At 45.4% G+C, this 15,141-nt stretch overlaps 1 protein-coding gene across 1 annotated transcript in view; it reads left to right on the top strand.

Moving 5' to 3' along the window:
- The first annotated feature begins 71 nt into the window (after positions 1-71).
- Positions 72-15,141, top strand: part of LOC106591866 (guanine nucleotide-binding protein G(o) subunit alpha) — a 37,031-nt gene continuing 21,961 nt past the window's right edge. The window contains exons 1-4 of the mRNA XM_045690867.2: positions 72-1,207; positions 4,230-4,321; positions 13,597-13,689; positions 14,599-14,759. Of these exons, the coding sequence (XP_045546823.2) occupies positions 1,072-1,207; positions 4,230-4,321; positions 13,597-13,689; positions 14,599-14,759 (482 nt within the window). The 5' untranslated portion in view covers positions 72-1,071. The remainder of the gene's footprint in view (positions 1,208-4,229; positions 4,322-13,596; positions 13,690-14,598; positions 14,760-15,141) is intronic.

The following is a 15,141-nucleotide window of genomic DNA, read 5'->3' as shown; positions in this document are numbered from 1 at the left end:
GAAAGCTCTGACGGGGTCAACTACCTGTCTATATCCACTCAAATCACACCACCCCACGGCCAACGGAAAAACAACCGTTTAGGTCAGCATGTCGCGCGGAAAACCGGTAAACTGGACCGGTGCTTGCGGCTGTGTGTGGTCACAGATTACGCTGAGCTGTCGAAATGAGGACACTGCTCGAGTCTCTTGGATGAAAATCCGGTAAACCGTTCACCTCATTAGGAACACAAAGGGAAACGAATCCTTGACCCATTCGCTTGGCAGGATTTGAGGCGTTGGTGAGCGTGAAAGCGCTGACATTCAAAACAGTGATTATTATGTTTGTTAGTTTCATACTAACGCACCTTGTGGATACAGTGGACATGGCAGCACTCACTCAGGCGTCAATTTCTCCTCCCGAAACGTCACTTCCACGGGATTTCTGAAACTTTTCCAAATGCTGCAATACCGTGGGAGTCTATGAGACCAGGCTGCGTGGGAGGGATCTCCCGTCCCAAATCAACTAGGTGGGGAAACTTTCCGGGAGTTAGGATTCTGTAGGCTACTATAGCAGCGCTCACAGTCTCATTGGCCATTTGAAGGTAGTCTATTTTTTTGAAAATGTTGTTTGTTTCTCGAGTCTAAGACAACAAGGAAGTATTCAGAATAGCCTTGCTGATTTGGTGGTTGTTTGGGAAGGTTGGGTAACGAGCCACTTTTTTGGCTAGGGAGTAGCTAAACGTTTTCACCTTTTTCGATTAGATATATTGCGGGCGATTCCGCATCATGTTACAACGGATGGACATGCGCTTCCTATGCGAACCGAAGGAATAACTTCTAACCTATTTATTCAATGACTTTTTTCCTTCGTTATCTGCATTTTGTCATAAAAGGGAATAGGACAGAACATTTGGCTATATTTTTCCAGACATTTGGCATAGAAAACCACCCCAAAATGTGACACATCAAGAGGAAAAAGCGACAAACATGTTCGAGTCAACTATCTCCGTCAACCCACGGTGACTGATCCCCCTTCCCCGGTATTATTGTAGCTCGTGCGTGTCCGGTGAACGAGGAGATGAGCAAGGCGAGATGGGACAGTGTCTCAGTTCTGAACAAGACCTAACGGAGGAGGGGAAGAAGGCGAAGCTTCAGAGCGCCAAGATAGACAGGGACCTGTATGAATACGCCAAGAGGGAGATGAACGTGGTTAAAATACTAATGCTCGGTATGTCTTTCTCTTAATTATATTCAATTCAAAGGGATTTATTGGCATGGGAAGCATATGTTTACATTGCCAAAGCAAGTGAAATAGATAAACAAAAGCGAAAATAATCAATCGAAAATGAACAGTAAACATTAGTCAGAAGTTTCAATGGAATAGACACATTTCAAATGTCACTCTACTCTCTCTCCGTGGTGGTGGTAGTAATAATAATAGTTAGTGGACAATATTTCCCCTCCGGCAGAAGAGTATTTTGATGTTCTGTATTGTGCAGCTGAGTGTTCTCTGGTCAGATCAACTGGTCAAACTCCTGACCCCAAGTTATGACACTAGGCCTGCACAACACCTTTGCAAGTTTAGCCTATGTTCATTAATGAACTAAAAAGCCCCACACACTTCTAGCTCAAACGAGGCTATTGGAACAACAGCAAAAAGACCCATACTAGATCAAATGATTGGTTTAACAGAAACACAGTGAGGAGTTTAAAGGGTGCAGGGCAGGCGTTTCCACACAATGGTTTAACATTCTTCCTGGTCAGTCACAGTGAATGAATCACAGTGCAGATAGAGGCCAATGTGGTTTGTGTTGAGATTAACCAGAACTAGATAAATACCCTGAGCCCGGTTGCATAAAACATTTTAAGTAGCTTTTCCCCTTATCTTTTCCCTTCATTTTTTTTGCACAAAACATTTTAAGGCAAATTTCCCCCTTAAAGTAAGTGGAAAAAAGTTAGTTGCCCTTGAGGTCCCTTAAGTGCTTCATTCAGTATGGATATCAATGTAAACAGCATTCAGTATGGATATCAATGTAAACAGCATTCAGTATGGATATCAATGTAAACAGCATTCAGTATGGATATCAATGTAAACAGCATTCAGTATGGATATCAATGTAAACAGCATTCAGTATGGATATCAATGTAAACAGCATTCAGTATGGATATCAAAGTAAACAGCATTCAGTATAGATATCAAAGTAAACAACATTCAGTATGGATATCAATGTAAACAGCACTTGTGGAAGTGAATATTGATTTCCTCTGCCCTGGTTTCAAAAGGAAAAACTTCCACCAGCTAGCTAGGTAGCTGAACAAGGGAAGGTGCACAATCCATGTCCTACACAGCTAGCTGGCTACATACTCTGTACCACAGGAGGTTGGTGGCACATTAATTCGGGAGGACGTGCTCGTGGTAATGGCTGAAGCGGAATAAGTGGAATGGTATCAAACACGTGGTTTTATATGCATACTACTGTGCTCCACACTCATGCTCTGAGTGCATTCTCCGAGGATGTTCTCTTGAGTACATTCTTGTGGGGACGAGTGTGTGGAGAAAACATAACATTTAACACAGTAGGGGGAGTGCGAGTAATTATTATCTCACACTGCACCACAAAGCAAATGTTTTACTTCATAATTATCAGCTAGATATATGTGAGCCATAGTAATCTAGCTAGCCAGCTAGTTAAACAGGCAAAAATGGCCTAAAACTAATGATATGCAAGGTAGATGTAAATGTTTTGTGGGCAGCTAGCTAACATTATTCATGGATAGCTAGCTATTGACTTGACTATGGACTTACCCATTCACTGACCCTTCTACCAGCCAGGACAATGACAATAGAGATGAAACAAGAAATACACAAAGCAAACGTTTTACTTCATAACTATAAGCTAGCTATATGTGACTCGTAATAATGTAGCTAACCAGATAGTTTAACAGGCAGAAATGACCTACAACTAATGTTATGCAAAGTATATGTACATTTTTCGTGGCTAGTTAACAGTACTACGTTATCTTGATGTGCTAGTAACTACTAGAAACATGTTGGGAAAAAGTAACTACTAGTAGCTAGCCAGTTAGCCCTATTGACTTATTATGGGCATGCGATATTCAGTACGTAGGCAGATAAACATGCCAAAATTAACGTATCAAGGTCAAATATTGTGGTCGGGCAACATACAAGGTATGAATAGGCAACATTTCATTCCAAATTCAGAGTGTGTGTTCTCTCACTTCAGCTCAAATAATGGCTGCCAATGATTTCAAATTTTTTTTTTTACATGATTGAGTCATATTTCTTTGCATACTTTCTGTTGAAGCTTGCATCGACGCATGCTTCATAATATGTACAAACGGAGTACGCATTAGAGAAGTGCCCTCCGTGCTCCGTTTCACATTCTTTGATATGGACTTGTACTCCGACCCTTGCTTGCTCCTGAGAAAAACTCATGGTTTCTATGTGTTTGATGCCATTTCCATTTGCTCCGTTCCAGCCATTATGAGCCGCCCTCCCCTCTGCAGCCTCCGCTGCTCTGTACTTCACTTGATGTGCTAGAAATGAATAGAAACAAGTTGAGTAAAAAGTAACTAAAATAAACATGTTTTATTATCTAGTGAATCAATTTGTTTCTCTGGTCTTGAACATAGAAGTTCTATTTTGCGATCTCCAAAAATAAATGCGATGTCTTTGAATATATATATATTTTTTACCTTTTATTTAACTAAGTCATTTCCATGGTAACCAGAGACTTTCTGTTGTACATGTCTTCAAACTACCGTAAAACCCTTAAATGATGCCCTCACCTAAGGAAATGTCTGAGGGGTTCTATGCAACAAACACCCTTAAACAATTCCCTTAGGTATAGGAAAATGATTCCTTAAGGGAAACACTTAAGATGTTTTATGCTGTCTTGTCAACTCTCCTATCTATGGTCATTGTCCAATCACAGCACAAACTGATCTGGGACCCAGGCTACAAGGTAAAGCTATTGTCCTTGAACTTGTTGTAATACAATGTAAGAAAGTCTTTCTCTCTCAAGTCAATTCAAAGGGGTCTATTGGCATGTGAAACATGTTTACATTGCCAAAGCACGTGAAATAAACAAAAGTGAGAAGACACAAAACAACATGAACAAAAAGCAATTTTAATTTAACAGTAAATATTACACTCAAGGTTTCAAAAAGATAGACATTTCAAGTGTTATTTTATCATGTCTCTCTCTCCATCCCTCCATCTGATTCAGGAGCAGCAGAGAGTGGGAAGAGTACTCTGGTCAAACAGATGAAGATCATCCACAGCCATGGCTTTACCAGGCAAGAGCTGACCAGCTTCAAGGTGTGTATACACACACACACACACACACAGAGAGAGAGAACCCCCCACATGTAATCTAAATACAGTAGAAGCCTGATCAAATTGCTTGCCAGTCATTGTATGGACGTCTCAGTTGCCCAATCTACACAGACCAGGTGCTGGTTGCTCCTCACTATAATGGAACTGGCCAGGTGAGATAGATAGATGATCATATCACTCATCTGATAAGAAGTGGAATAAGTGAGGGGGGGGGGGGGGGTGTGAAGGGGAGATAAGCTGAGTTAGGGCATAGCGCTAAAAGAGGAAGCGACGTAGAGAAACAGACTGAGAGAAGGAGGTTAAGTGATATGGGTTGTAGAGGGGGGAAATGAAGATGGGAGACATGAAGTGTGTGTTTCAGGGGTAAACCCATACAGGAATACAGTGGTTTGATTCTCTCCATTCCTCTAAGGAGAATAGGGAATGGGCTGCTATTTGGGACGCATCCTATATGTGGGGCCTGTCGTCTTCTGGGGACAAACATCTGCATAAACACTTCCTGTGTGTTTGTCCTAAGGTCTGGGGTTAAATAGAGGAATGTGGACAATACTGAGACACACTCCCTCACTGACTGGGTGAAACACCTACTCTCTCGCCCGGTCACTCCCTCTCTTTTCCCACCAACTTTCCCTTTCTTCCATCCCTCTTTATTCTCCTTCTCACTTAGATTTTACTCCTCTCTTCATTGCTCCCTTGCTCACTCCTCCCCTCTCTCCACTCCTCCCCTCTCTCCACTCCTCCCCTCTCTCCACACCTCCCCCTCTCTCCACACCTCCCCCTCTCTCCTTCCCTCCCTCCCTCCCTCCCTCCCTCCCTCCCTCCCTCCCTCCCTCCCTCCCTCTGACTTCTCTATAATGTAGCAACATAATGAACAAGTGTTGAGCGGAAATACCTGTTTTTTTAAAGGGTGAGCGCTTTGATGGCTTCCAGTTTGCTAACAGGTGTGCAGCAGCAAGTATGTTCAATTATGAGAGGAATTTGGTATGAGGTATATGTGCGTCATACACATTTGTGTGTGTGCAAATATTATTTTCTAGACTTTGGGAGTATTCTTGCTCTGAATCGGTCCTTGGCAGCTGTCTGCTGTCATGTCACACCGGAACACACACACACACCGGATAGACTCTGATATGCCAGATGAAGGTCCTGGCTGGTGATATGTGAAGGTTATGGCCTTTCCCTCCTCTTTCTCATAAAAGTCAGATTATCCAAGACTCACTCCACCATCACTGCCCCATCAGTCCCCCTTTCATCTAAAGGGACACATTTGGTATCATGAACACAATGGTAACATGAACACCATGGTAACTTTAACACTCTCTCTTCCAGTGGAATAAATCACACGCTGCCTCACTGCCCTATCTATGCCCTTCCCTGAACCAACGAAAACAGAGATTGCAGGGTGTATCTCTCTTACGTACACACACACCCTGCCTTCCCCTGTCCTGACCATGCCCTGTACAGCTGATCTCTGCTCTAGGCCTGCTGCAGACTGGTAGAGACTCTTTGATGAACCACATTCTGTAGCAGGAAGAATCCCAAATGGCACCCTATTCCCTACATAGTGCACTACTTTAGACCAGAGCCCACAGGGCACCCTATTCCCTATATAGTGCACTACTTTAGACCAGAGCCCATTGGGCTATATAGGAAATAGGGTGCCATTTGGGACGCATCCCTTTCTCTGTCCCACCGTTGGCTTGTGTTGTAGCACTGTGACAAGATAGAGCGATGTGGATGGGGGCGTGCTCTCTCTTCTGTCTCCTGGAGTCCACGATCAGCTGCTTCGTTTTGTTGACGTTGAGGGAGAGGTTATTTCCCTGGAACCACTAAATGTGGTGGTTGGCACTTCCAGTTTTGTGTGGATGCTGCCATCTATCCACGGTTTTTGGTTTGGATAAACTCTAATCGTCACAGTAGGAACAACATCCTCTATGCACTTCCCTGATGAACTCAGTCACTGAGTTAGTGTATACGTCGATGCTATTCTGAGGCAACCCGGAACATATCGCTGTCCACATGACCAAAACAATCTTGAAGCATAGCTTCTGATTGGTCAGACCAATGTTAAACAGTCCTTGTCACGGGTACTTCCTGTTTAAGTTTCTGCCTATAGGAGGGGAGGAACAGAATGTAGGCATGTTTTGATTTGCCAAGGGCCTTGTAGCTGTCCCGGAAGGGGGAGTAGCAATGGTCAGAGTTCTCAATGAGCGAGTAGCGCAGGAGATGTTGATTAAACTTCCGTAAATAAATGCGGCCTCAGGATATGCAGTTTCCAGTTTACACAAAGTCCAGTGTATTTTCTTGAAAGCCGTCGCAGTGTCTGCCTGAGGGGGAATATACACGGCCGTGACGATGACTGAAGAGAATTCTCTCGGGAGGTAATGCCACCGGCATTTGATGGAGAGGTATTCCAAATCGGGAGAAGAAAAGGACTTGATTTCCTGTACGTTACCTTCATCACACCATGAATAGTTAATCATGAAACATACACCTCCCCATTTCTTTTTGCCGGAGAGTTCTTTCGGTCTGTCCGTGATGTATGGAGAACCCCGCTTGCTGTATGGACGGGGACAGTATACCCGGAGAGAGCCATAATTCCGCGAAACAGAGTAAGTTATAGTCCTTGATGTCTCGAATGAGATCCTCTCCCTGAGCTCGTCTACTTTATTGTCCAGGGACTGAACATTAGTGAGTAATATACTCGGAAGTGGTGGGCCTCCTGAGTCCTGTAGGGAATAATACAAGACACGTTCTGTGGAAATAATGTAAGAAATACCACACCAAAAAAACAATACTGCAAAGTTGGCTCGGAACTAGGTAAAGGGTGACCGTGTCTGTTGGTGCTATCTTGAACTCCAGTGGAGATGGTGAGAATCTTCCAAGTTCCTCAGCGTGAACATCACTGACAACCTGAAATGGTCCATCCACACAGATACTGTGATGAAGGCGCAACAGCGAGGCTGAAGAAATTCGGCTTGGCCCCTAAGACCCCCCCCCCCCCCCCCCTCCCTACGAACTTCTACAGATGCACCATTGAGAGCATTCTGTCGGGCTGTATCATTGCCTGATACGACAATTGCACCGTCTGCAACCGCAGGGCTCTCCAGAGGGTAGTGTGGTCAACGAATCACCGGGGGCGCACTGCCTGCCCTCAAGGACATCTACAGCAGGGTTTCCCGAACTTGGTCCTGGGGCCACCCCCTGAGTGCATATTTTAGTTTTTGCCTTAGTGCTACACAGCTGATTCAAATAATCAAAGCTTGATGATGAGATGGTTATTTGAATCAGCTGTGTAGTGCTAGGACAAAAACTAAAACATGCACCCAGGGGGAGGGGTGGGGACCCAGTTTGTGAGACCCTGGTCTACAGCACCCCATGTCACAGGAAGGCCAAGAAGATCATCAAGGACCTCAGCCACACGAGCCACAACCTGTTCACCCCGCTACTATCTAGAAAGCGGAGACAGAACAGGTGCATCAAAGCTGGGTCCAAGAGACAGATAAACAGCTTCTATCTCCAGGCCATCAGACTGTTAAATAGTCACCACTAACCGATGTCCGCCCAGTACCCTGCCCTGAACTTAGTCACTGTTACTATGCGGCTACCACCCGGTTACTCTTCCCTGCACCTTAGAGACTGCCGCCCTATGTACATAGTCATGGAACACTGGTCACTTTAATAATGTTTACATCCTGTATATACTGTACTCTAGTCAAGGCTCATCTATATATAACCACTGCTGTACACACCTTTTCTATCATATACACTGAGTGTACAAAACATTAGGAACACCTGCTCTTTCCATGACAGACTGACCAGGTGAATCCAGGTGAAAGTTATGATCCCTTATTGATGTCACCTGTTAAATCCACTTCAATCAGTGTAGATGAAGGAGAGGAGACAGGTTAAAGAAGGATTTCTAATCCTTGAGACAATTGAGACATGGATTGTGTATTTGTGTCATTCAGAGGGTGAATGGACAAGACAACATATTTAAGTGCCTTTGAACGGGGTATGGTAGTAGGTGCCAGGCGCACCGGTTTGAGTCAAGGATTGCAACGCTGCTGGGTTTTTCATGCTCAACAGTTTCCCATGTGTATCAAGAATGGTCACCACCCAAAGGACATCCATCCAACTTGACACAACTGTGGGAAGCATTGGAGTCAACATGGGCCAGCATCCCTGTGGAACACTTTCAACATCTTGTAGTCCATTCCCCAACGAGGCTGTTCTGAGGGCAAAAGGAGGTGAAACTCAATATTAGGAAGGTGTTCCTAATGTTTTGTACACTCAGTGTATTTTTTTATATTCCGGACTCTGACATTGCTCGTTCTGATATTTCTTAATTACTTTATTTTAATTTATTTGGATTAGTGTGTATAGTTTTGTATTGTTAGATATTACTGCACTGTTGGAGCTACAAAAATAAGCTTTTCGCTGCACCTGCATTAACATCTGCAAAATATGTGAACGCAACCAATAACATGTTATTTAATTTGAGCTAGAGAGACACAAAGAAGGCCCTTCCTCTGTCTCATCCCTCCTTTATTTGCCTCAGATCCCAGTCCTGGGGCTGTGTAGTGGTTTTATTCAGCAGAGAGATTTTTCTCTCATTCCACCAGCTATGTCAACAAGGAGGGGGGCACTCAGAACTCTGGGGATGTCATTTTATTGTATGAGGATTCTAGAACAGTGTTAAATTCTAGAACACTGAAGATTCTTGAACTGTGTCCAATTCCAGAACAGTGTAGAGAATTCCGTTGAGCAGAAAAGCTCTCAGCTTTAACACAACACTGCAGTAGTTAATGATTGAACGCCAGATCTCAGCCAGTTCAGCTACATTCCACATATTGTTTCTGTAACATTGTCCAGAAATACTAAGAGCGTGAAACATTTTTGTTCTTCTTTTGTGTTTGAGGATGATAGAAAAGTGTATGTTGGATAGAACAATAGTTGAATGTTGAATCCTCACTTCCAGGCAGTACATAGTAACCTCTAGCTACCACAACAATACAAACATACCCCCAGCCCTAAAAAGAAAGGAAGTTGGACCATCATTATGACACCCCTGTAATCTGTCCCTCCAAGTCCCTCGGCAGGTTAGTCCTTCGTGATCACAGGGTAGGGTTGTTTTAGTGGCAGTTTGAACCTGCTCATCCATACAATATGAATGTACCGCTGAACAACATCCCATTTGTGGTCCAGACGTCGTCCTTTGGGACTGTTATTATACCAGTGTACCGATTCACTTTTAGTTCTACTTGATCCTGTCTGATAACGCCCGGGGTACGTTTTCTTTCATGGACGTGCGCATACCGCCCCAATAAACATTGTACACACAACTGCCATACATACGTCCTATTGACCTGCTCAGTAAGGTGTGGTTGAATGAGGGGTTTGGTGGAAAATCTCACACACACACACACACACACACACACACACACACACACACACACACACACACACACACACACACACACACACACACACACACTACCTTGGGATTAGTCCTTAAAACCTGTCTGGACCTGAGGCTGCTGTAGGAGTTAGGAGTAGTGAAGACTGAGGCTGTGTCCCAATGGCTCCCTATTCCCTCTATAGTGCACTATGGGCCCTGGTCAGAAATAGTGCACTATATAGCGAGTAGGGTGCCATTTGGGATGCAAACTGAGGCCCTCAGTCTTTTCTGACGTGTTGCTTTTTTTTCCTCTTCAGTCTTCATTGTTCTCTCACTTTTCCCCTCTTCCCTCTCTCCTTCTGTTTCTCTACCTCCATTTCTCTGGCTCACCCTCCTTACTCTCTCTGTATTGTGTGTGTGTGTGTGTGTGTGTGTGTGTTCCCGTATCTCGCCTCGGGGTGAGTAGTGACTGGAACATTAGCTCTGCTGACAGCATAGCAGACAATAGCTGCAGAGGTGAATGGGGGTATCTGGAATTGTATCCCCCTTCCTACACACACATAGACTATACAAAGGGGTGGCGTAGCCCTCAGATATTGAGATCAGATTACTTTACAAACACCTGGGGGGAGGGGGAGAGAGAGAGAGTCTGTGTCCATTAGTCTATTAACAGAGGATGTTAAGTTTCCAGTCAATGGAGAATTTTTCTTTGAAGAGGGAGGGTGCAGGGGAGAAAAATCGAGAAGGGGAGAGAGGAACTGGGATGGAGAAAAGCTATTTTTTAATACAACTTTTCTGGGAAGCTCTGGTACGTCTGATCTGACATCACACACTTCAAATAAAGCGGCCGGGAAACAAGGCCAGGAATGTGTTTTGTTTTGAACGGGGAGACGGGAGGGTAGAGGAAACATCTGACCATCAGGTGGGTTGTGGGTGTTTATAATCTGAATCCAACAGGACAGATCTCAACACTGTGTAAAGGGGCCTTTTTTGGCACACTGTGACACTTTTGAAGGGGGGAGGTTTTGACCAACACAGACAGTGAGGGTACAGGGGGGGAGGTTTTGACCAACACAGACAGTGAGGGTACAGGAGGGGAGGTTTTGACCTACACAGACAGTGAGGGTACAGGGGGGGAGGTTTTGACCAACACAGACAGTGAGGGTACAGGGGGGGAGGTTTTGACCAACACAGACAGTGAGGGTACAGGGGGGGAGGTTTTGACCTACACAGACAGTGAGGGTACAGGGGGGGAGGTTTTGACCTACACAGACAGTGAGGGTACAGGGGGGGAGGTTTTGACCAACACAGACAGTGAGGGTACAGGGGGGGAGGTTTTGACCAACACAGACAGTGAGGGTACAGGGGGGGAGGTTTTGACCTACACAGACAGTGAGGGTACAGGGGGGGAGGTTTTGACCAACACAGACAGTGAGGGTACAGGGGGCAGGTTTTGACCAACACAGACAGTGAGGGTACAGGGGGGGAGGTTTTGACCAACACAGACAGTGAGGGTACAGGGGGGGGAGGTTTTGACCTACACAGACAGTGAGGGTACAGGGGGGGAGGTTTTGACCTACACAGACAGTGAGGGTACAGGGGGGGAGGTTTTGACCAACACAGACAGTGAGGGTACAGGGGGGGAGGTTTTGACCAACACAGACAGTGAGGGTACAGGGGGGGAGGTTTTGACCAACACAGACAGTGAGGGTACAGGGGGGGAGGTTTTGACCAACACAGACAGTGAGGGTACAGGGGGGGAGGTTTTGACCTACACAGACAGTGAGGGTACAGGGGGGGAGGTTTTGACCTACACAGACAGTGAGGGTACAGGGGGGGATGTTTTGACCAACACAGACAGTGAGGGTACAGGGGGCAGGTTTTGACCAACACAGACAGTGAGGGTACAGGGGGCAGGTTTTGACCAACACAGACAGTGAGGGTACAGGGGGCAGGTTTTGACCAACACAGACAGTGAGGGTACAGGGGGCAGGTTTTGACCAACACAGACAGTGAGTGTACAGGGGGCAGGTTTTGACCAACACAGACAGTGAGGGTATAGGGGGGGGAGGTTTTGACCAACACAGACAGTGAGGGTATAGGGGGGGAGGTTTTGACCAACACAGACAGTGAGGGTACAGGGGGGGAGGTTTTGACCAACACAGACAGTGAGAGGGTACAGGGGGGGAGGTTTTGACCAACACAGACAGTGAGGGTACAGGGGGGGGAGGTTTTGACCAACACAGACAGTGAGAGGGTACAGGGGGGGAGGTTTTGACCAACACAGACAGTGAGAGGGTACAGGGGGGGAGGTTTTGACCAACACAGACAGTGAGGGTACAGGGGGGGGGAGGTTTTGACCAACACAGACAGTGAGTAATGTGTAGATGCCCTTTATTTGAGGTGAGAATTTAGAGCATGGTGCCAGTGGGACAGCAGCAGACTGGGGTTAGAGGTCACTAAGCCTAGCCACATGCTGCATGTTAGGACCAGGGAAAGGTACTGAGGAGATTTAAAGTCTGATTTGGAGCCTCTTCTCATACTTTAGAAAAACATATTTTATTCATTCTAGTCATTTAGCAGACGCTCTTATCCAGAGCGACTTACAGTAGTGAATGCATACATTTCATACAATTTCATACATATCATACTTTTTTTTTTCTGTGCTGGCCCCCCGTGGGAATCGAACCCACAACCCTGGTGTTGCAAACACCATGCTCTACCAACTGAGCTACCAACTGAGCTTTCTGTCTTCCCTTACATCCTCGAGGGGGCGAAGAAGAGGGTGAGATGGGTAGGAGAGAAGGGATGAGAGTCTCTCTGAGCTGCTTATTTTTCTGACACAAATCAATATGCAGGTGTCAGCAAAGATTAATATTGGAGAATGTGTTAATAAAGAATCATTACTCCCTGACAGCTGACTGTCCTCAGCCCGGCCCGGCTTAACACATTACTGATACGGAAGTTATGTGTCACTCTCATAGTTAGTTACAGTATCTCTTATCACACTGTAGGTACGCCCCACTGAGAAAGGCAAACACCTCCAATAAACTTCAGAAAAGATAGAGACAGGAAGAAAGGAGGTCTAGACTGATAAAATTGGGATGGAATGTAATGCTTATCTCTTTCTGGCAGGGGAGAGGGAGGGAGGGAGGGAGGGATAGGGGAAAAAGAGAAGCGGAGGAGAGAGGGAGGGGGGTTGGAGACTAACATAGATCCCCCTAATCCCATAGAGTCACTCAGAGGTTCAAACAGTTGAGTTTTGAGTTCAGTTGATATTGACTTTTGTGTTTTAGTTACAGTCAGGGTTGGGGTCAATTCCATTTCCAGTTCATTCAGAAAGTAAACCAAATTCCAAATGTTCCTCATTAAAAAGCATTGAGGAGAATTGGTATTAGAATGTCAGTGTACTTCCTGAATTGACTGGAATTTTAAATGGAATTGACCCCAACCTTGGATACAGTTGAGTTTTTGGTTTTGTGTTGACTTCTATGACTTTTGTGTTCGTCATCTTCAGACATCAGTCTTCACACAGGTCTGAGATCTCCCCTTTAACCTGAAGTCTGATTTCAATGAACACCCTTTTTTATTTGAAGAGGTTATATAAAGGCTGTCTGTATGGTGTTGTCACTGTTGCCATGTAATTCATGTCTGATCTTTTTAGTTATAAAGGCTACAGTTGTCTGAAATGGCACCATTACCCATAGTGCACTAATTTGACTAAAGTAGTTTCATAAACAGGGTTTTCAGATGCATTCTATATGTACTTTTCCTGTGTGGTGTGAACACCGTTGCCATGGTAACTGGTGTTTTTTCTTTTTTTACCTCTGACCCCTGCCCTGTTGACCCCGTACAGCCGGCGGTGCTGGACAATCTTCTGACCTCTATGAAGTTTGTCCTCCACGGGATGGGCATTCTCCGGATCAACCTGACTAACAGCAAGAACAAGGTTAGAGAGGGAGATGGAGTGTCTGTCCGTCTGTCTGTCCGTCTCTCTCTTGTCTATTGCTCTCACTGACTCTCTCACTGTATCTGTCCGTCTGTCCATATGACTTACTTTCTCTGTCTGTTTCTCTCTCTTGCTCTCTTTGCCTCCACCTCATAGAAACACTACTTCACTTGATGGCTTTAGCGTGTCTGTGATTTGTCCAGACGGACACTAGAGGGCAGCATGCCTATAGCAGACAGCAGTGTCTGTCACACACAGAAGGCTGGCGGGTCTCAGTGGTCTGATTGGCTGCTGCTGCTCTCCATGTTTACTCAGCCCTGACCCATTAGTCTGCTGGCAGCTCAGGACATTCCCCACACACACACACACACACACACACACACACACACAGCCAGACACAGATACTTGCACAGACACAGACACACACACACACGGAGATACGGACGCAGATACACATGCACAAACACATCTCTAGTTTTATTTTGTGTTAGAATGTCATAGTTCAAATAGGCATCAATAATAACCAGTTAAGTGGATGAGTTGTAGTGTAATTGCTTTGTAATGACATGGTACAGGGGTCTGATCGGGAGAAGGTGTGTGCGTGCGTGAGAGATTGGGTGGGAGGTGTTACTGTCAGGTTCCATTCAATTTGAATAACTTTATTGCCAAAGGTAACAGAGCTCAAAGCATCACCACCCACACTGAGTCTGACGGCTCATAACTAGAGCTGTGAAACTGTGATGAATTCTGTTTTTATGGCCGAGGTCACTCGTTTCTACTGCTAACCTTGTTATTCGTGCTGTGGGAGAGAGTTTGGCGTCTGCAGTGTGTGTAGCTTCATGTCCACTCAGTACTGTGTCATGTAAGCTGTATGACCATGATACCGTCTTTGTTCTCACCCCCCCCCAGGTGCACGCCCACTCTGTGTTGTCCTGTGGGAGGTGTTTTGATGAGGATCAGGTGCTGTTTCCTTTCATTGGCCACGCCCTTTCCTGTCTGTGGGCTGACCAGGGGGTCCGAGAGGCCGCAGCCAGGGGTTACGAGTTTGAACTCAACGACTCTGCCCTGTAGTGAGTAAACTAATAACATGTCTTACCTGTTAAAACACACTGCCAGGGTGAATACTGACCTGACGCACGTCTTACCTGTTAAAACACACTGCCAGGGTGAACACTACTGACCTGACGCACGTCTTACCTGTTAAAACACACTGCCAGGGTGAATACTGACCTGACACATGTCTTACCTGAACACACCTGCACTGTACACCTGTACAACTCACCTATATTTTCAATCTTTCTCTCTTCCTCGATTTCTTTCTCTCTCTGTGTTTCTCCTATTCTCACACACTTGACTGTGGTTGAATCAGCATATGTTAAAGAGAGATCCAGGGGTCTAATTATCTGAGTGTGGAGGCCTGCTGTCCTGTGATTAGCCTTGTGGTGTGTCACT

The sequence above is a fragment of the Salmo salar genome, chromosome 12, assembly GCF_965601325.2.
Source record: "Salmo salar chromosome 12, fSalSal1, whole genome shotgun sequence".
Lineage (NCBI taxonomy): Eukaryota > Metazoa > Chordata > Actinopteri > Salmoniformes > Salmonidae > Salmo > Salmo salar.
The sequence above is the reverse complement of the archived record's forward strand: the minus strand, read 5'-3'. Positions and strand labels throughout refer to the sequence as shown.